This window comes from Danaus plexippus, chromosome 24 (assembly GCF_018135715.1).
Source record: "Danaus plexippus chromosome 24, MEX_DaPlex, whole genome shotgun sequence".
NCBI classification, from domain to species: Eukaryota; Metazoa; Arthropoda; class Insecta; order Lepidoptera; family Nymphalidae; genus Danaus; species Danaus plexippus.
The window spans coordinates 2,607,496-2,631,738 of record NC_083552.1 but is presented as its reverse complement, the minus strand read 5'-3'; the positions used below and the strand labels follow the sequence as shown (position 1 = coordinate 2,631,738).

General features: G+C 31.0%; 1 protein-coding gene across 4 annotated transcripts in view; it reads left to right on the top strand.

Moving 5' to 3' along the window:
* Positions 1–24,243, top strand: part of LOC116775838 (ankyrin-3-like) — an 82,354-nt gene that overhangs the window by 43,321 nt on the left and 14,790 nt on the right. For all 4 annotated transcript variants that reach the window (XR_009753116.1, XR_009753115.1, XM_061524433.1 and 1 more), the window contains exons 10-17: positions 170–369; positions 951–1,104; positions 1,341–1,574; positions 1,946–2,044; positions 2,442–2,570; positions 2,882–3,080; positions 4,011–4,104; positions 4,414–4,522. Coding sequence is in view for 2 of the 4 variants with exons in the window: in XM_061524433.1 (XP_061380417.1) it covers positions 170–369; positions 951–1,104; positions 1,341–1,574; positions 1,946–2,044; positions 2,442–2,570; positions 2,882–3,080; positions 4,011–4,104; positions 4,414–4,522 (1,218 nt within the window). In the remaining 2 variants the exon portion in view is untranslated. The remainder of the gene's footprint in view (positions 1–169; positions 370–950; positions 1,105–1,340; positions 1,575–1,945; positions 2,045–2,441; positions 2,571–2,881; positions 3,081–4,010; positions 4,105–4,413; positions 4,523–24,243) is intronic.

The window sequence follows — 24,243 nt, the reverse complement described above, 5'->3', positions numbered from 1 at the left end:
CAAGTATATAATAATAAAGATTTAACACACTTCCAAAAAAAATAACAATTTTGTCGCTATAAATATATAACTTTTCGTATGAAGTTTTGGACGGTTTAAGAAAATATTCATTTCCCTAATAGTTTTTTTTTTAATTAATGAGCTCTGAATATATTTTTATTGTTTCCAGGTAAATCAGCGACAACCGAATCAGGGTTGACACCACTGCATGTCGCTTCGTTCATGGGTTGTATGAACATTGCGCTAGTCCTGGTGGGGGCGGGCGCCTCCGCTGACGCTGCCACAGCCCGTGGAGAGACACCCCTGCATCTTGCGGCACGAGCTCATCAGACGGACTTAGTTAGAGTGCTGCTTAGGAACAACGCTAAGGTGAGATTATTTTTAATGTTTGCTTCATAAGCGGTATACTATGAGGACTTGAAGTCAGATAATTCATAATAATTAAATTTAAGGAAAATTTGAGTTTCGGGAAAGTTAGTCTAAGAAGCATTAGGTAGATATAACGAAGGGTTAAAGTTTTAAATTGACAAAATGACACAAATTAATTTTAGTATTTATTACTTAAACATCTTGATCTCATAATTTACTCTTCACTTCAAAAGGCACATTTTATAAAGTTGTCCGAGTTATCTTCGGTATTATAATCAGATTTTTTAAAAAATGTAATATTAAAAAAGTTATCCAACCTTCAGCGACATCTATCGTCTGTGTTATGGAACTTCATGCTACATACAACGTTAGTGATGTATACTCATGCCATCTCCACAGAACGTATATACATTGCAGCTTATACATTTTTCCGATGTCTTCTTCCAGTAATGCAGCATTTTTAGACAAATTTTATCAAAAACATTTATCATATCAGTAGGATTTTTCATCAGTTTCAGTCGCAATTTTGCATTATAGTTATATTAGTGCCAAAAAATAATTGTTCACATATGATTATCCAGGTTGAAGCTCGCGCTCGTGAAGAACAGACGCCATTGCACGTGGCAGCTCGACTCGGCCACGCGGACATCGCGGGACTTCTCATACAACACGGAGCTGACGTGGCCGCCAATACTAAGGACAAGTACACACCGCTACATATCGCAGCTAAAGAGGGTAGGTTTCAATTTTTGATACATACATGTCAATTTCAGTGTAAATAAAGTAATGTGATTTTTTTCACATTCTTACTACTCACCAAGTCGGAAGAACCTATTACTTTTAATTATTATATTTGAGATTATAGGGAAAGTAAATATTCTTAATTACTTTAAGTTAGTGGGTATAAAAACATACTAGTAAAATAATACTAATAATTAAATAACAGCCAAATATATATTTATATATTTCAGGTAAAGAAGAAGTGGCCTCAATCCTCCTAGACAACAACGCGCCTATAGAGGCGGAAACCAGAAAAGGCTTCACTCCACTCCACTTGGCAGCCAAGTACGGTGATATTGGAGTGGCCAGGCTGTTGTTAGCGAGGGGCGCTCAGCCGGACGCGCCCGGGAAAAGTCATATCACACCATTACATATGGCCACATACTATGGACATCCGGACATCGCATTGCTTTTACTGGATAAAGGTTTTATTTCTTTACATCCCAGTACATACCAGATAAATTTTGTAAAATTATCCAAGACCTAATTACTCATAAACCTAACTTATTCTACGTCCATATTATAAAGTTATAGCAAAAAATGTCATATCGTGTATTTGCTTAAGATACACTAGAATAGTAATAAAATATGCCATTCATCAGATAATTATATAAGATCATATATTTTACATATTTACATAGGCTATGAATATTATGTATACTAGAAACTACATATACAAGAATATTCAACAATTATATTTGCCAAGAAAACTACATATACCTACTCTACCTATCAAATACCTAGAGATATACTCCATCTAGTGTTCCTAGGCTAGACTAAGACCATTTCTCCCCAGGTGCCTCTCCACACGCGTTGGCCAAAAACGGTCATAGCGCCCTCCACATCGCGTGTCGTCATAACCATCCAGATATTGCGTTCGCATTGCTTGAACACGGTATGTTCTTTTAATTCATATCAATCGTCTTTTGGATGTGTTCTGTGATAGGGTTATATTGATGTAAATTATGTGAAGGCTTTGAATGTGATGTGTGATGTAATTTATAGTTAATTAGTGTCCTGTAAGCGAATATAACTTAAATTAAGCTTAACGCAAAGAAAATGTTTGTTTGAGAGTTATTTTAAAGTAACGATAAATGGATATGATTCTGATGGGGTCATTAGGGTTCCGTAATATATTGGTCAGAACAATATTATATAATTATGCTATTACCCTCTACAAACGAGCCTATTTAGGGTCTGCATACAAATGACTACAAAACTACCCTCCATCCCATAGTACCCCTGGTTAGTTTATAATATTTGCAATTCTATATATATAATTTTGTATACAGATGCGGATCCCTCGGTGAAATCTAAAGCTGGTTTCACACCACTACACATGGCGGCTCAAGAGGGACACGAGGACTGTGTGGAGATGCTCATAGAGAGAGGAGCTGATATAAACGTACCAGCTAACAACGGTAATAATATATTTTACAATGTTAAAGTGTATTCAGTATACTGGATACTAGATTATAATTAGTTCTTAAAAATTGGTTAAGGATTACAGGATAAATCCGCCATTAATAAGATTAACCTAAGAAAATATAAGTGGTCATTAATTTTTATTTACTTCACTGTGATAACGTAATGACTACAACTAAATTCATTATCATTAAGATTATCATTATATTATGAATATATAAGTATAGTCATTATCATTATAAATAATTCCCGATTAATGACTTAGCCCATAACATATATGTAATTAATATGTACAACATGTAACCAGGTCTAACTCCGCTACACCTGGCAGCGGCTGAAGGCCGTACAGCTGTATTGAAGTCCCTCCTGTCAGCTGGTGGGCGATGTGCCGCACGGACCAGGGACGGATACACCCCCCTCCACGCCGCCGCCCATCATGGGCACCACGCGGCCGCACGAGCGCTCATAGAGGGCGGGGCTGACGTCACAGCTAGAGCCGCCCACGGGTCAGATATTTATATAACGAAACCGCTGTAGAGATTTTTTTTTAAATTACGGCCAAGGCTAAAGGATCATATGTTTATACTATCAGATTATGCCCTCGGCTTTATCCGCCTGAATCTCGAAACTAACCGTTGAAAGCAATTTGTAATGTATACTTTATAAAGTGGATACGGCAACCAACTGGCGACATCTATCGTCTGTGTTACATGACTACACAAAACACAACTAACGCTGTATCACTTAAGAGTTTCATCGAGATCCGTTCAGTGTTTTTTTATTTTAAAGAGCAACATACATACATCCTCAACAACCTTAGCATTTATAATATTAGTCGAAGCCACTTGCTAGATCCTATATTATCCAGAAACATGGGCCATACTATTATTCCATTAAATTGGAATTCATCAAGAATAGAAATCTCTCAATCAACTAATTAACTACTTCAGACATTTTTCTTTCAAATCAGGAATCATGCGATTATTGTTTTTTTTTTATTCTTAATTTTTCTGAAGGAGGTAATGAATGAAGGAGGTAACATTTGGGTTAAAGATTTTTTGTATTATATTGTATTATTCTTGTACCGCTTGGAAGATAATTTCACATTGATCAGATATTAATTATTAATTTTATATTTGTATTAAAGTTAATTCTCACTGAAGAATCACAAAGCTAATGTAGAATAACAAAATTTTCTCAGAACACTTGAATGTCTTACTTGATTGTGACATTTGTAACTTTAATGATAACTAAGTACTAACTAATGCAGTTGACTATATTTCTGATTAAACTCTCACTATCAGTCCGGTACTTATATTTAAGAATTAAAACTATATTATGATTAGACAGGATTCATCTGAAACTGAAGGGTAATTTATCAATAAAATAATGTAATTTTTTTTTTTCATATAACAAATAATATTTTCTTGCAATAGATTCACCCCCCTCCACCAGGCGGCTCAGCAAGGACACACCCTCATCATACAACTGTTGCTTAAGAACAACGCTGATCCAAACGCCTTATCAGCTGTGAGTATATTTAAAAGTATTAAAAAGAGACATTTCTTTACTCTTATATGTGTGTGTATTAGTTGTACATGTGTGTGTACTTAATGTGGGATTGTTTAATACGTATGACATATGTGTGGGTAGGGTATTTTTAAATAGAGTGTACGCCAAAACTGATGTGTGCGTGAATCGAAAGTGCGTGTGTTGTGTAACGTAATATACGTCTGTGTTGACTCGTATTTATAGACTATAAAGCTATTGTTATATTACGGCAATGTTTCATTGTGTGCGTGTGTGTTTTCTGTTCCTGATGTATGTCCGTCTGTCCAGAGCGGTCACACTGCGTGCGCGTTGGCCGACCGCCTCGGCTACATCAGCGCGGTTGAAGCTCTAAGGCCGCTCACGCAACACACGCTGTCACAGGCCGTGGGAGACTCGGGTACGTTAGTGTGTTGTACGCCTTATTTAGTATTATGGATTCCATACATTTCTGATAGATTCATAGCAATTTGGATCATCGATTTTAATATGTACCAGAATTATAATTCCTTCATAGATTAGTTTATATCAGATAAGATAAAAAAGTTGATATTCACGGGTACTATAAACCCGTCCATGTATCTAACGTGCAGAAATTTTAACTCAAAATACCTTAGCGATAATGACTGAGTATCACTAACGTTTGATCTAAACCCATGCTAGTTACTAAACTTAATGATATCCGCTAACCGGCTGTAAATCCGAATCTGGACAATTGCCAACCGGGAATATGAATGTTCAAAACCTTTGCCGCAAATATTCAAATAAAAAAAAACTTTAACTATATACTGTTAGAGTTGAAATTGCAAGCGATATTTGTCGATGAAATCATTTTCTGTTTTAATGCATTTCATATTGTCTTAAAATTGTTGACTGAATAAGAATAACTTCGATGAAAATATACGTACATGTTTGTATATAAAATAAATATCTGTCTGTTTCCGGAAGATAATCTACGAAACAACTAGTCTGATTTTGACGACAGTTTTTACAACAAGTTATCTTGTATACATATGTATATATGAGACAATCACCATAATCATATATATATATATATTATTAAACACACCATAGCAGTAAAGCCCATATAAACTTTGACCTACTTGCAACGGGAACCTCATAGACTGCTAATCTATAGGACAGTTATTGTACGCAAATCAATTGTGACACACCATGTATAATAAATTGTCTATACACCATCTATGCCCATATATTGACTACAAATTCTTTACAATTATTATAGAGTATACGTGAGTAAATTAAAATAATAATAAAAAAATCATTCAAATTTGTGTCAATTCAAATAAAATAAAAGTTTATATTTTAGTTAAATTTTCCGATATTTATACGTACATGGAATATAAATAAAAATATTTTCACGTAAAACAAAACATTTATAAATAAAATCGTACTAATTAATTAAATTCAATCACTAGTATCTAAAATTGTACCTAAAATCGTGGCTACACTACCCTATCAGTATGTATTGCAATTGAATGCACCTAACATTATATAATCTATTAAACTTAAATGCTTGGTACAAGGCGGCTGTGTTCACGAGAAGAAAAAAAAATTGGCAACAGTGTAACAAATAACAGAGGTGTTAAATTTTTGGATATCAATTTAGTAAATTTAGGTGAGTCCTGACATGTTCTACTCTGTACACCAATTTGTATATCTACGACTTTTAATAAAATTCAACAACAAGTGCAGAAGCTCTGACATAAAAATAAAATTGATAATTATTAGTATTCGTGTATATTATATAATAATATTATATATAAAAAATGCCACAGTACACGTATATATGATCGAATATTTTAATCTTATATTGATAACCCAATTATGAATACCGACCTTAACCCGTCTGAACTATTGTTCGCTGTAATAGTTGTAAATACACAAATGATGTCACATATGTATACATGTATGTGTGTGTGTCTGTGTGTGTGCGTGTATTTATATAAAATGTATGTTTATTAATGAATGTAGGTACTTGACTAGCTTTATGAGAATTGGTTTGAAAATGATGAATGGAATTTACGTTACGTTATTCGGATTTAGTAACGACTCTTACTGAATCCGATCGAATACTAAATTAAAACTCATCGATAAACTATGAGACATTCTATGAGGATAGAGGCGTGAGAGCTGGTAGAGATTGCAAAGAACTGGTAGTTTTTTTTGAGCAGGATGTCTCGCAGTAAGAGACAATCCACAAAGACTGTCAGTCGAAAATAAGGAAGTAACTTAATGTTTATATATATATGTCTGTGTGTGTGTGTGTATTACATATATAGGCGTACCCTCCCTGGATATGTTATTAACGCCTCAAATAACATATAAACTCATTCAGGTAATTCACATATTAGAATATTTTGTTTATAAATTACAATGTTATGGAATTATACATAAATAAATGAATAGTAATATCCTACGGTGCTGCTAGCGAGTATGTCATTACTTCATTTTCGGAAGAGCTATCTACCTCCATACAAAAGTATCATTAAAATCGGTTTAGCCGTCCAGTATGCTTAGTTAAAGTTTGCAGCGTCACAATACATAAGTTTTTCTCGTGTGTCATTCAATACTTTAATGTGCTAAGTATTATGAACGACAAACTGTTTACTCTCCGTATTTCTTAGTAAACTTGTTGTAAGCTTACAGGTCTAAAAAGGTTATATGCAAAGTTACTTTCACCACCTTATTATGTATTACACGATTTCTAGTTAATTAAAAAAAAAATGTAACTCTCAAACGCGAATAAGGTTTCGGTGGGAGGTATTGAAAGGGGTATTGTGGTTACTTTAACCGACTTTGTAACCTAATATGTCTTGGAATACTTACTTGTACTTCGTGTTTTTATGCATTTAAAATATGAAGCTTTGAACTGTAACCGGAGCCGGTTTAATTTAATGAGCGTAATTAAAAGCTTGTATAAACAGTTCTTATTTCTTTTACCCACGAATTGACTGTTATGCGATTGTGAAGACGAAATCGTCATTTTGTATATGAAATCTTTAGTCCTACGTTGAAAACTAGAAAATTAATTAATTATTTTTTTTAGGAATATGATAATATGGTTACCTAGTATAATATTTTACATGTAAGCATAGGTTTTGGGTAGTAACAAAAGCTTTCCATATAAATATGTATGTTAATATTTTAATCTGTACGTTACAAGCAACTTATAAACACTGACTAGATTTATTTTCACGCTAACTATATATACCCCCCCCCTCCCCCTCCTCCCATTGACATCACAAGGTCTACAGTATTTTTAGAGTCCGTTCATTCCATGTTGAATCAAGCTTCCTACGTCACGATTGCCCCATCAATAATATGCTTGCGTTATTAATAGTGTACCACAAATCAAACATTGTTTTCTAAACACGTTGAAATACCGTGAATAATCAAACTTCAAATAATTTCAATAAGCATTATTCGAATCGCTAATGACGTTTGATGGATGTCAAAGTCAAGGTATATTTAAAAGGATAGATTAAAAATACTATGGGCTAGTCTGTGATGCAAAATTGGCGGTTTTTTTTCTGTCATGTTATCTAGTGACGAAGCTGGCGGATAAAACTAGTCGGCGATGAACCAAACCATGTATAATAACAGGCAATTTACGATCAATTAACTGTACTAATAGCTATCATTACCTAATAGAAGTCAACTATGCCGTTTTGACCGATACAATGTTCCGCATCAATGAATAGCTATATTGGAGGCGCTCTTAATCCAACACTATTGAAAATTAGCTCTCCGTTTTTGTATAATTAATTTTAATTAAAATAGTCTTTAGTGTCATTAGAATAAAGTCTTAATTTTACATATTTTCGTTATTCCTATTCACGTGTGATTATTTATATCTTACCGGCCCCGGTACACGTCTGACGTCACCAATGCCGAATTTAGCGAATCAACTCGTAATTTTATTTTATATTCGTTTCTTACCACAGACGTATTTATATTTAGATGTGGCCGGTGTATTTTTTTTTTAGAGAGAGATTATTGTTTGTAAATATATTGATCACAGTTTTATATATAAGTTGTATCTTATCGTGTAACTGATACCGATAACGGAGTTTTGTAACACTCTAATTGTTAATATATCCCTTTATTTTTATAAAATTTATCACGCATACTAATTGATTACTGCGACTTGAACCGTATTATAATTTCAGCGTGGAAAAATATATACCATTTAAGCGTAATTATTTGGTAATTCAGGTTATTTTTTTTTTACTTTACAATCGTGTTATATCATCAATTAAATATTAATTATTTAAAATAATTCTTAATATTAATAAAGTCGTCGTAAAGGTCGTGAAAATTATGTGATATTCTGTTAGAGTCTAAAGTCTACTTAAAAGTTTCTGCATAACCGTCTGGGCTGTTCTCAGTTACACTATTGCCGCGCTACGGGCACAACGCCTCTTACAATTTTTTTTATATATACACATACTTATATTATTGCAGTGAGTGTATGAGAAACGTTGGTTTAAGTGTCGGTTGTATGTTTAGTGTGAAATCTGTGATGTAACTCATTCAGTGCCATTGTTTCTTATTGGTATTGTGATTTTTATTGGAGTGTCATTTACAGTGAGTTGGATATCATGATTTTTTCGCACTAACTCGGCGGAACGCCAAAATATGTTCGCTGGAATTTCGTTTTGAGCGTGTTTTTTTTTTTACAACTTTTTTGAATCTTTAATAACACATGATAGTATACAATAATGACGTAAGATTATTTTGTATGAGTTGTATTTTTTATATATATATATATATTAACATTGTCCCTGACATTTGTTACTTGGCGACGACATTGGCATTTAGTATTTAGTTGTTGAGGTCAAATAGAATTGAACACCGTTTTCTAATATAGTAACCTGATTTGTTTATAAAATATAAAGAGGTCACTCATTATTTATTCCAGTGCATTTCGCAACCTCAGTGTGTATTCATTTCGTTGAATATAAATATATAATTCGCCGAATCGTCAGTTACGGCAAACAAACAATGTGTCGTTCATATTGAAAGTGTTCGAACATAAATATTTTTGATACTTGTTTTGGTAATGATGTAACTGCCATGGACATACGTGATCTACCAAAAGAGTTTATAAGATTTTATGCCGTGTTGTTTGTGACGGACGTTATATTATCCCTTGATAGATTTACCTATCTATGATGTACGTTATCTCGACACGGGAACCTGTTTAGCTGGATGTAGGCTACAAGTTTCTAACTGATAGTTAGCGCTGTGTTTTACAAATAATCTAAGGCTATTCATTTCATGTTAACTGTAGTGCTAATTTTAAAAAGGGGGTGTTATGTTATGTTTTACATGTATGAATATATGATTACGTATTTATATTGCAAACCTTTTATTTCATTAAAAGCAATTGAATTGCGTAATTTTGGTAAGTAGATGGTATTAGCTTTGCTTTGCTTAATAAAATAATAAAGTTATAGGCTTTTATTGTATGTTTTAAATGTATCGTAAAACTGACATTGTAAATAATTGTATAAATAGAAACCTTAGCTGGATTAAAACGAAGTAAATACATAAGACAATTACCCTCAGCAGTTTATAAGGAAAAGGTTTATGGTGATTTTAAATCGCCTTATGAACATTTGAAGGACTCGTGTTCCATTTTTAAAATTTCAGAAAGTAACAGAGAATTATCTTTACAAGTTTTATATTTCAGAATTACTAGGAATTAGTAGCTATTAAGGTATTAATGAGGTTAAATATAATCACCAAGAAGTATAAGCATAAATGAGGTTTAACTCTACTTATGAAGGTGTGGTTTAGCCTTAATTTATATCATGTGTATTGAGCCTTACCATTAAGTCATGTTGACTTTTGACACTAACATAAAATTTGTGTTTCTTGTAAGCGAATACTTTCATTTTCTGTACTTGGCATACAAATACGTTATCTCATTTAGTTTTCTTTGTACGCCATCAAAAAACTGTACTTTTCTCATTGTTAGACGTAATTTTTGAATGCAAAGACATGAGCGAAAGCTAGTAGTGATTTCAATAATGTATTCACCATACTTAGTGAGTTTTCTAATAAGCAAGTCATGAGATAGCGAGCTAAAAATATGCACATATTGATTTTACTTGTGCGTGTTATATTTGGGTGTACGCGAAAATATCAAAATTTTTATATTATTTCTGTTTGTCATACAACTTTTGCTTCGAGGTTTTTCTTATAATTAAAAAAAAATATGCTCCTGATACACGTTATAATATATTTATACTATATTCTAGTGTAGTAATTTTAACATCGCGTCGTTCGAGGACAAGTTTTTTTTGTACACACACATTATCATACTCCCGTAACCTTGACAATATATATGATAAATTTAATAACTTTTGGTTTAGTAATTAAAACGTGTAATATAGGTAATGATTGAAAAATAAAAGTTAGATTTATTCCAATTTTTGTTTTAAGACGTAAAACATATACATATGTACTTATGTATCAAGATATATATCATATTTCTAACAAACAACAAGAAACAATATAAATATGATCTCATTATTCTGAAGAGCTAACAATATTTATAAATTATTATTATAGTATATATATTTTCTTTAACACCGTTTTCTAACCACGAGTTGGTATCGTCAAACTAAACATAGAGAATCCAGTTTTTTCAACTTAGATATATTAATGTAATACTTTAAACTTTTCGTATTCAGGTTGATGCAGACTCGTACTAGGAGTACAGACCTTAAAACCACTTCAACATAAAAGGTCCGTTCTCGATACACGTTAGATTGGTTTCAAACCCCGTATAAGTTTCTTCTCATTTCCTTTGGTGTGCGCAGCGTATATCATATTACATACTCGCCTGTCGTGTACATAACCTATTTGATCGACAATTAAAAATTATGCTACAATTTTTGCAAGCAATAAGTAAAGTTTGTGAGTTTTAAATTTTAGTAAGAATTAAGAATTTAAAAAAAAATGTCGCTACGATCTGGACTCGAACTGGCTACCTCCGGAATATCGCGATCTAATATCTTTGCAATTTATATTATATCGCCAAATTTGTAAGAATATTTCGTGAAAAAAATTCCAATATAGCACATATTTCCTTAAATTTGATATTCATATAAATTAATTTACAATATACATAGATAAGAAAAAAATTCTTAAAGAATCTTTATCCTGTTACAGAGTAATTTTTGTATGTTTTTTTTTTATTTCTACCGTCCTGAATAGAGAAAATTTTCTTAAAGGTTTCAATGTATATGAATTATCTAAAATATATTTATTATACTCCTTATAGTCCTATACAGTAAATTGTTCCCAAAAGCCTACATACAAATGTTATTTAAATAATACATTGCTTTACCATTACAAATAATGACTCAATGGCCACGATTATTATATTAATGGCAGAAGGTTAACACATATCTAATTGTAAACAAAATGTTCTGATTGGTCAATAATTTTGATGATGTAACAAAGAGGAAGCATATTTTCGTTTGTATGAATCATTCAGAATTAATTTTCCTAACATACATTATTGTGCTAAAAACAAATTGAATTTGGAATTTTAAAGACTTGTCTAGCTATCGCATGCTGTTAAATTGTGCGTGGGTGATTATTGCTTAGTTGTAGTCGGGATTAAATATTAGATTTTCTATAAAAAAAATATACATTTAATAGTATGCTTGTCCATAAAGCAAAATTTTAATCAAATGCTTTTAATTTATTTCTTCATTTAATTTGCCTAAAATATAACATTTAATTTACTCTCGTCATTTCGAAATCACTCACGTAATAGTATCAGGCAATGATTTTCACGTCTACAGGTATAAATTTTTTTACTACAGAAAAACGTTTTGTTCTTACTTAGTACAAATAAAACCCTTATATAGAGAGATATCTAATATATGGTAATATAGATAAACAATATATAACCGTATTAATTATAAAGGTCATTCAAGGGTCATGTTGGTCCTTTACATCCTTTTGTACCTCGTCCTTCTCAGGTGTAAGTTTTCAGGTGACCTAGTTTTACATAAAGCTTTAACTAAGCCTTTCAATATAATTATTATAAATATATTTATAAATTATAATGTATGATGAAAAAACTTTATGAATAATGACGAGTAAATTTCAGTATGAAAAATTTTATTTATTGAATATAAATAACAGTTAAATAGCTCACTAGCCGTGGATTGTTGAATCTGTGGCTTATCTTAAGCTCACAATGACGTCAGTATAACCTTAAAAGGAATGAAATGAATGGAAAAATGATATACAATCTATTTAGTTCCATTAAAATATATCAAGCAAAGTCTTAAGTCAGCTCATGTCTTCACAAATAATATACTGAAAATTTATTTGAATAAATAAATAGATGTATATTTTTGTTATGTTTATTTAGTTTATTTACGTGCATAATGTTATATGTAGGAAGGAAAATAATAGGTTATTCATCATTCAGATCTCATTAGACGTGACTGGGGTGATAATAAGGCACGATTCTAGTTTGTTATCAGTAAAGAAACGTGATATGATATTTGTTGGATAGTTTTTTATGGACATAATAAACATTGTCTATGGCTGTGAGTTTAGTTGATAAAATAAAGCTAATTTCATCAGTTTTAAAGTTTTTCTACTGTCGTTATGACGTGAATTAAATTTCATATAATTGAGTGAGGCGAGCGGGACGGTATACTGGCAAGTTGGGTCATTCGTCCAAGGGGATGATCTCGGCAACCGAATCTCGAATCGAATCGAGGTTTGATTTGTTCAATACCCAACTTATCTGGAGTGGAATTGAGTAAAAAAAAATTGATCGGAACATCCTTTAATTTTTTTTTGCCAGAAACCGGAACTCATGTAAAACACTAGTTGTCACCGAAACGCTGAAGTCGTTTGACTCATCTTCTAGTATTGTTTTTTATTGTATGCGACTCATGAAATCTTAACACTAATAAATAATAACGATTTTGTTTTTTATTGAATCCGTGTTAACAATTCGGCGTACGACAAAAATAGAGTTGTAGAAAGGGACATCTATGATATTTTTATTCAAGCGAGCAAAGTCTCATGATGCATTCAGCTTTCCATAGATATGTTAAATCCAAAGCAATCTTTGAAAGCACCAAAACCAAATTTTATTATTTTGAATGTGACGTCATATTATGATGATTAACGTTTACTTTTTGTTCGCCTGGTTGGCTTATATTGGTATGAGCGCACGTCTAATATATTATCAATAAAATCAAATTTTTGTTTCAATCATTCAAACATTCAAAGCTTACGAAATTCTTGGAATTCTTTTTAAATAAAGCATAAATATATTCTTAATAATTTATCAAAAATTTGCTAAGTTAATGCCTGAATGTTATCAATCAGGAGAGAATTAATTTGTTAAAACCCAGAAATGATTTGAATGCCTGTCATAGTGCGTAGAAAATATTCTTAAAACAAAGGGAATTAAATATTTATAAGATTAAATTATTTTGCTATAATATAAATTTTATGACGATATAAAGTGGTTTTGAATGAGAACGTGAGTCGTATGTTATAGACCAAGATCTGGTCCAGCCAGTATCGAGGACAATTATAATCTACCTCTGTGGAGATTTTAAATAAATAACCTATAAATAAATACCAACGTGCAAACTGTCAGTGTGATAGAAAAAAGTTAGATCGATAGTTTTCATATGCAAAAACGGCTAACATATAATATATATATGTTGTAATTTTTAGTCTTAATGGATAATTTTTTTATTGTATTTCAATTTTATTATTTGTGAGAGATTTTCCAAATTTCCTTTTCTTTATTTTTGGCGCGATTCAGTTTCACTTAGAAAATTGTTTTGGTCAGTTACAGCTTATAGTTAAATCTCCTTCCGTCTTTTTAATGCTTACGATATATGACGACACAGCTTCTCTTAGAAGGACAATATTGTTTAAAAAAAATAACTATATCATGCTTTTAATGAATCCATTTTAAATAGGCCTACCTAAAAATGTATAGTATTTTAATTGATGAAATAATGGTAGTTTTAATTCTATTTTATTTTTTGCGTTTTTTTTTGGCTATATTCAATTAGTCACATTAAATTTGTATCTTCATCGTTATCGGCCAAACACGAACTAGTCGAATGACACACTCGTTTAAACATATTTCATTGCTGAAACATGTTTTACATAATATATCAAATTATATTGATCTCCTATATAGTCACTTACAAACTTACTTCTGTTGCGTTTTCGTCTGCTTGGACTTATGAATCGTTTAGAACGAAAAGTATAACGTTTCATAATCGTATGAAAAAAAAGAGAGCGCCATCTATTGTCTTAACTCGTTATTTAAAAACATGAAGTTGTTGTATGACTTCTTACACTAAATCTTGGGACAAATCATAGCCTGTTGTCCTGATATTATTTTGTGTTTTACTGGGATGTTTCTTCCTATACTGTTGCATTTTTTTTTCTGCAAGAATTCCAAACATCCATCCAAACTTTTTCCTCCGAGACATATACAATTACGCTAAAAGAAAAAAAAACATTCTGACCGCACATCAGATACGATTTTGAATTTAATTCGTGATTTTAAAACAATTCTTTCAATAGGGTGAAGGTACTTCATTAATACCTATAGATTAATATTTATAAAAATATCTGTTACATGAAATAAAATACATTATAAAATAATTTTATCTCGTTTTATATTCCGCAACACATCAGTGGGCGTAACCAGTTGTGATTATTCAAATGTATATATTTATAATATTAATATAAATTTAATTAAAAATAGCATCTGTTTTTTTTTTTAATTTTTAAATGTAGGTTTATATTTACGATTTGTCAGTTTATTGTAACAAAACTTCGGATTTTACCTTTTTAAATTTGTCATCGTTTGATCCGTATTTTTCTACACAAATATAGAATTAAATATGAATAATGAGAAATTTATCCATAAAGGTACGGGAGATATAATTGTATACTTTTATTTTTTAAAACTTTTGGTGTTCCAAATTTAAAACGAAATCAGTTTTCTGACATATTCATATTTTTTACCCGGTGCAATATATCCTTCTTGTTTCATCCACGTGATTGTGAAAATTTATCAATAACAGAATGAAATATGAACTCACAATAATTAAAAAAAAAATTAAAAGTTATACAAATAATTCTAAAACTTTGTATTATATAAATCACTGAAGCATTGAACCCTTTGTTTATAGGATTGTGTTAAGGTCAGCGACCTTTACCCTTCTAAATAGTGTCCTTTGTTATTTCATACAATAATTACATTAAATAGTGTACATATAACACTGCAATGATGACAATTTTAAAAACGGTGACTAATCTTCGTATTATGGTGAAGTCAGTATGAAATTTATTGTTTTACCTGATGAAAATTTGTAGGTATAATTATGGAATTTTTATTAAGCTCTTCTGTACAAATAGTTCAAATTAAGTAATTCTAGAATACCTACACATTAAAAAACTCTTGTTATTAATTTATCACGCCATCTACAGGAGTTATCGTGAACTGAACTTAAAATGCAAGTTCTTATAGATTGGTTTATAGACAGTGCCGCTAGATGGCAGAATACTCGTAGTTCAAATGCGAAGATGTAGCGATATTAGATTTTAACTTCATCTGATATGGACGTAAACACGTGCATATCCTGCATTGATTTTAAACAATCAAATATTTGGCTTAGTTATAATTAACAAATGTAAATGCATAATTTCTAAATGCAATATAAATGAGAAACTGTGCATAGTTTATGAGTTACAATACATTGATAAGTAATGCAAATAAATTTCAATAAAAAATTATTAATCTTGAATTGTACGATTGTCATTGACGTAAAACGTCCGTGGCATTGAACAATCTGGGTAGCAAACGTATTCAAGTGTGACTAACACGTGTACTTGTAATTTAATAAATCTTGATAGATTTGACATTTCGATTGTACTCAAATGCGTATTATACTCTGAAACGTTAGAGGTCGATATTATAATTGTGATTTAATATGAACGTTATGTATCAATAAATTTTCCGATAAGGCAGGAAAACATACTGTTAGTATTTGTTGTAGGAAAAGTAAAATTAAACGTCTTATATGAATTTTTTTATTAGTAACAGCAGTGATGAAACTAGCACTAATTTTGTATTAAAATTCACTGGGACATCAGCTTTAACTCTGCCATGACGATTAAGTATTTCTAATGACAAGATTCGATAATTAATCATTTTTGAATAGGCTATTTTAGATTGGACGCCAAATCTCATTATGTTGATTACGTACAGATGATAGATGGCGTTGGTGTCGGTAAATATAACAATGAACATGTTTATTCGTAAGTAAAAATATTGATATGTATAATTAACAAAATAGTGTTAAGCCTTCCTCCTATTTTATTATTATTGCTGGCCAAATATAAAATTTATATTCAATTGCCAATTGTTTACTAACAACGTTGCTATGTTCATAGTGAGTACATACAAATGCTCTATTTATAACAGATATGCGCCAGTCGAGGAAACCTCATAAAGTTGGCACAGATTCCTACGCGTATTAATAAATGCATTACTTGTCACGGTTCATATTGAATATGTTGTACTGACTTTTTTCATTGCAAGACTCATTATGATGTCAACAGTTAATTGTAGAGTACATAGATGGCGCTTTTCAAAAAAATCAAATCTTTAATACGCCTTTGTCAAATTGTTTTCAACGTTTGAAGGGATAACGATATGTTAAGAAATACCAATCAATCATTAGGATTTTTATTTCGATAGTAATATATAGTTTTAAGAAATTAATTAATATTTTATTACTATTATAATAAATTACTAAGTATCAACATTAGGCAACATCGCACTTTTCAAGGTAAAATATCTCGTTAGAAATTTTAAATGAAAGTCAAATTAGGTATAATAAAATTATTCTCAGTCAATTATATATCGTATATAGTGTAAAAAACTACACTTTTAATTTTTAATTTTGCGTGATTATACTCGTTTAAACTCATTTTGAAAACTAAAATAATATAACAAGTAATTTTTTTTGTTATCCAAGTTGCAAAAGTGCACTTTATATGATACCATTAATATCGTTGCATGATTTTTATTTATTAATAAAAATAAAGAAAAACAAGTTTCAATGAATTAATTTTATCAGAAATTCATATTTTATATAATAAATAAAATCCATCTAAACTATTAATAGTTGTATCGAGTTATAAATGTTATTGAGTTAAGTTATTAACTTATTAATGAAGAAAACATAAAATAAAACTAGTTCACTCAGCCTACAAAGTTATCTACAGTCGAATTGACAGGAGAAATTGTTTTAGTCACGATTTTCCTTGACTTTTGTTTATAAATAGCTATGGGTAATGGGGCGCCCTTGGCGTATCACTTTCTATAGCAAACATATAGTATCTGTTGTTGTGTGTTGAAATTAATTTGATTAAATGAAAAATATATTATTTCTGGATACTTTTGGAATGAATTCTATATTTCACTATGGTTTAATAAAAAGCACATGCTATATACATAGCGTTTCTGTTTTTTTTTTTTTTTTTAACACAGGCCGTCAACCACCGCTGCTAATGGACATGATTGTATCGCTGTTTCCTTTCGACGGTAATTTACTAAAATTACTGTACCGAAATGGCTGAAACTTTTATTGCTAATAGCAAAGTTTTCATTGTTAAAAAATTTTTATACGTCACGATTAATCGTTAATTTATCTATTAAATACACGACATATATTGGTTTAAGTAATATGATCGTTGGAGTCAGTCGGTCTAACGTCCGACGAATAACTGTGTAAGTAATTTCACATTAGAACTACTATCCCGAAATAATAATTAGAAGGTCTGTTTAGGAAGTACCCAATGGAATATTAAACGCTACTGGCCTTGATTCCCAAACGGGCATCCCGATTTGGCTGAGTAGTGAGTTAGCTCAGAACAGGCGCGTTCGTTAGTGAAACCTCATTGCTAGTGGGCAGTATTTTGTTGATCGCGATGCAGGTAGCGTTGCTAGTCCGGCACTAGTTTCCGAACGTACATCTGCTGTGCGCGTTTGCCGCGAATATTAAAAAAAAAAAAAAATACGCGCGATTTAAACAATCAAAATGGGTGTCGTCAAAAATAAAAAGAGCAAAACGAAGAGCGATGATTCTAAAAAGGATGTTAAAAAACAGAAAATTGATGACGGGAAAATGAAAAAAAAGAAAAAAGTGTCGTGTTTACAATGCTTCAAGTCGCCAGATGATGGTATGACCAAATACATTATAGAAATGTTTTAATACTTTGATTACATTTTTCCGCCGTTTAAGATTGAAGATGTTTTTTTTTGTCAACAATCGCGTTCATTTATGGAAAATTTTTAAATATTCGTTTATTCTCTTTGAATATTCACGAGTCGATAATTGAGTGATTCCACAGACAATATTTACCTATTTTATAACGGAGTAAAATCTAATATTGTGAGGTATTGAGTAAATTTATATATTAAGTAAAATATATTTCATACACGTATATATTGTAAATTAAATCAAATGATTTTGTTAAAAAAATAAATGTTCATACATATTAAAATTTAAAAAATATCTGTGGATCATAAATCTGCCATCTCTGAAACCTCTCAATTTCATCATGGAGGATTCATGAGATTAATTAATGTCATATTAAAAATAAACATATGTTTATATTATATACATATTATAATTTACATCAGGACCATCCCAAAACATCAATGCTTCGACCTACATTCAGTGTTTACGTCCTAAATAAAACTCTATAACGTAATACAGTACAAGCGAATGGTGTTTTTAACAACTTGATATAAAACAATTTTTTTTTCATATATTTCGTTAAACTGAACGTGATTATGAAAAAATTTTTGTTTTTTTTTTAATATAAAATTAGGTTATAGTTAAAATTTCAATGCTATCTTTAGATTGAGAAGGGAATATGTCTTAATGAAATTGCAGTAAAAAAAAAAATAATGTGAAAAATTAAACAAGAATACAGGACAGATATATATTAATATAATCATCCTGCATTATTCACGACCTTGGTAACACAATACGCTCTTAACCCGAGATTCCTTGACGATCCTGAACGGTCTCAATTGGAACAAATAATGTAGGGAAATGCAAATCGTCGCATAAAACATCGCAACCAACCGTGACAAGGTTGAGGGAGTATTTCGTTTATCATCATTACCTCACACAGATGGACATACATCAGTGAACTCGGAAGCATGGATACAGTTTATAATCGTGGTACTCAATTTACCTCATAAATATATTATTTATATCCAAATTTTCGATATATGACATAAATATGCTCAGGTCATGCAATAAAATTGTATATGAGATGAAACCTCTTAGCATTCAATGGATTCACCGTGCGCGTGCCGAGTCCATCGCATTGCAGGGAGAGGAGCTTCAACAGTGTCTGGGACTTGCGACCCAGGTGTAGGTTTAAGGGTTCCCTATCTAACGCCCGTTAAACGCTCACCTCCACCGTCCAAGCTCCTCTCCCCACCTATTTTATCCTGTTCGTGTCTATGAATTTTTTGTTCTCTATTTTCTATTCTCCTTTTATAGATTACAAATAAATAATGTGTACTTCATAATTTCTGATGATAATATCAAAGAAAAATACATCAATAACATTGTTTTATAAGGACGCGAGTTTCACGTTGATTTGCATTCACGTTACAATCAAGATGAGATCACACACACAAAGGTGCTGTTGTACGGACATATTAACATGGTTCTATAGAGGCTTTATCTCAAAAACTCTGCGTTAACGTCAATTAGAACGAATCAGTAATTCCGTATATGGTATTAACCTATTTTTAATTGATAAATTATAATCTCATTTAACTGTATATTTTCATGTTTTTAGTGTGGAACATTTTTGATATATTATTATTTTATTTTAATGTCAAAAAGCGGAACACAATGAACTCATACTGTTCGCGGTCCACTGCCGTGTTAGTTTTAATGTTTAGCCAACACCTGACGTAAACATACATACATGGTCAAGGACACATGACATAAGCGATGTGTAATTTAGATTTGAAATATTTTTTTATATTATTATCAAGGCTCGTCCAATGGCACGTATTGTTAATGTAAGTGTTGCGGTTTTTGCTAGCGTTTTAAATCCCGTTCGAGAGACGCGTCATCGTTCTTATGAGATTTTATTAGATTTCCTAACGACCCCTTCATAGGATTCTGAAGTGTTGATAATGAACTTCTGATTGAAAAAAGTGAGCCTTCCTTGTTGAAATCGTTTTAAATGTAGGCTTTCGCGAATTTTATTCATTTAAATGAAACTAATATTTTTCGGATATACTACGCGTGCTTTATTTGTTGTTAAAACTACATAATCCCGACGTTTCGGTTACTTTTCAGCAACCGTGATCGCGGGCAGACGTCTCGGGGTTATGTTGTTTAAAATACAAAAAATTCGCGTAGTAAATCCGAAAAGGTATTAGTTTTAGCCTAAGTTATTCATTATGACATCGCCTGACTTTGAATTCAATTCCCTTCAGAATCGATTCAGCCGTTCTAGAGATAAATCAGAACAACCAGACAGAAAAAAAAACGCAATCCTCATACAGCTATCGCATACATATGTATGTACTTTTATATGCGTATATTGAAAAACTGTTAATATGAATATAAAAAGACACTTTTTTTTTATTACTATACATGCTACGTTGTAATAATTCTTTATTTTATTCTCAAAGACAACATTAGAGATGTTATCAAGGAAAACGAATAGAAATTAATTTATTTTCAAGAACTTTCTTATCACTCTTGTTCCGTTTACAAATAAATTAAATGCAATTCGAAGGTTACAACGCTTAGTACGAATTTTACGTCTACCTTAATACCAATGCAATGGCGTCTGTTAGATCGTTCCTAACATATATTTCTACAAAGGAAGATGTGTGAAACGGTTAAACTGTCTTTATTACGTTTATTATACGAACACGTAATAAGGACTAATGGTCTAATATTAATTATCGTCTTGTTATTCAAGACAATGCCAATGTCACTCAACTGCCATTTGCATTTTATATTGCAAATAGTTTATTGTATGTGTCTGACATATTGTGTACAGATTCTCTGAAACCTTCCATTATTTACTACGTATAACCATAAGCGACAAACGTACAAATGTCGTGCATATGTAGTTACACTTTAAATAAAATATTTTTGTTATCACGTTTACACGTATTACTTCATAAGCAAATCGAATGGTTTAAAAAAAAAAAAAAAGTTGTTATTCCAAAAATATTCGTATAAAATGAATCTTCGAAACAATTTTTTTTATTTATTTATAATTTCGTAAAGATAATATTAAATCAATAGTCACCATTCAAACCCAAAGTAATAAACATTTTAACACGTATCTTGAAATTATCAAACAGTACATACTACATAAGTATCTTTTATAGATATTGTAATTTTTAATCAAAATTTGGGCTTAGTTTCTAACAAACACATATATCTAAATACACACCATCTAGTTACATACAAATATATATGTATGTGTGAGTATATATATATACATATATAAACGTGTGTGTGTATACCTTTTACGATATCAAAGCTAATTCAGCGAGATTCGCCGCGCTTTATACCAACCGTTAAAACAATTTAGATACTTCTATATAAACATCTCACTGTAAAAGATTACAGTTTACACTAACTAGCTATTGCTCTAGAATTCGTAAATATGTTACAACGTTATTATTTTTTTTTCCACAAAAATGAAACAAAGTCCTATCAATCAGACATTTTTTTCTCTATATAAAATTTCATCAATGAAAATGATAACAAACATATATATATATATATATACATTTCAGTTCACACATTCTCCAGCATATAATAGGTAATTTCTAACGATAACATAACAGAAGTGAACCAAGGAAAATAGCAACATGCTATTTGGGTTAAAGGATGCGTTAATTAATTCGTTCAATTAGTGCATTAAACTGATGATGATCTTCACGCGAGGTGTATGGGTGAGGGTAAATGAAATAGATTAGTCAACATAATTCTTATTTAATACGGTAAATGAGGGTAGGTGGATAGTTTGTGGGTAGATTAAGATTGGCGTGACATCATCTTAGAAGGTCGTCGGGTATAAACCTACAGGGTACTTTAAACCTATGTATACTTTTATATAATATATATATATATATATGTATAACATTAAGTGTAAAAGATATCCTTTCAGCAGTTTTTCGGCTAGAGCAAACAAACTTACACGTATATTTCGTTATAAAATAAATGCCATAAATCTCTTTATCTTAGATTCAATGCATTTATTTTTAAATGTGCCCTTAATAGTATTAAACCATATTTTTTTTAATACACTGCGATATGCATCTATTTAAAGCATCTGATTCATGATTACGACACCGCTCCGTAACTGCGTAGTGTTTGTAGTTCAATAAAAACTATAAAATTATGTTTTAATATGGCGTAATGAAAGTTCAACTGTTGATAATTATCAAATCGTTTATTACTCTGTTGCTGTCTTGTATGATTTATCATTGTCACACCGAATTAAATTCCTATTCATTGTTCACATTAGAAAAGCGCATATAGGTAAAGGCGTGTATTAATATATTTTTATTTGTACCGATTTTAATGAATTTTTCGCATATTATAGGTCACGTTGTGTGATAAAATGGCTGGGATCATGTATAACCGTTGTATCTCGTGTTATTGTCAAAGCAATTGCATACAATAGCATAAAAATGCGACCATGGACGAAGACGTTATGACGTCATCGATTCTATATAACAAACACATTATATATTTCAATATCAACGAATCAAATTAAGTCAATTAATATAATAATTATAAAAATAGTTTTAATGAATACTTAATGGGAACACGAATTAGATGTGATCTGTACCAGTTTGATAATTTGATACGTCTGGCGCTATCACGAATGTAAATGCCGATGTTAATGCACCTGATAAAGGAATTCCTGACATTACGACACGAAATAACAATTTAGAAGTCAAGAGACAGGTGACGGCCAATTACACCCACGTTGTGACCTCACGGGTTATATCAGACTTTTTTACAGTGCAATTGATGTCACAGAAGTAGATCAATAGTTCATCTGATAGTTTTTTAATGTCTCAATTAATTTAGGATGTTTGCTAGTCTGTCACGCGTTAAAAAGTTTGAGGCAAGCTAACAAAAACGTTGCTAAGAGATCAGAATTGAAATGTACATATGTCCAAGTTTAATGTTTTGATATAACACCAAAGTAAACGCTTGCGAAGTCACGGGCAGAAGCTAGTCATGTATAGTTTTAAGCACTAGTACCTACTTTATAAATCATTGTCAAACCACGAAAGTCCTTGAACGCTTGTTATATACGCATATATATAATGATTTGTATATGTTTATATTCAGTCTGCAAAAGAATTTACAGCCGCATTTTATTATGTACATAAAACCATTACTCCTAAGTTTATTTGTTTCGGGAAATTAAACTTATGTAATTGTTATTATAGTCCAATCCTATATTGAGTCCATTTTTCCAATTGAGACGATACATCGATGACGTCATCGTAATTATTTTACTACAGTTTTGCTTGTAGTTTTTTAAGCGGTGAAAAAATTTCCAATAGCATCCTTATATCTTATACACTACGTAATAATTTCATAAAAATCCTACTAAATATCAATAACATACTTGACAGTAGTTTTTGTTAAGAAAGATAAAATATATCTTTTATTTAGAAATACAAATGACGTTCGGGAAAATCCTCTTTAGTCGTACAATGGAATGAGTTATAGCTTTTCTTGATTCAAGTCAAACTTTTCGGTAACAAAGTTTAACAATACGTCCATAAATACAGACGCCATTATAACATGCTTGATGATGTAATTACATTATATATATATATATATATATCTGTGAAATTTCCAGTAATACTGGGTCATAATTCTATTACATAATTTATATCCGTAGTCCCTACTCTAGCCGTAAAGTTGTTTTTGTCAAAATCGCGTACACACGCACAAGTATGTATATACC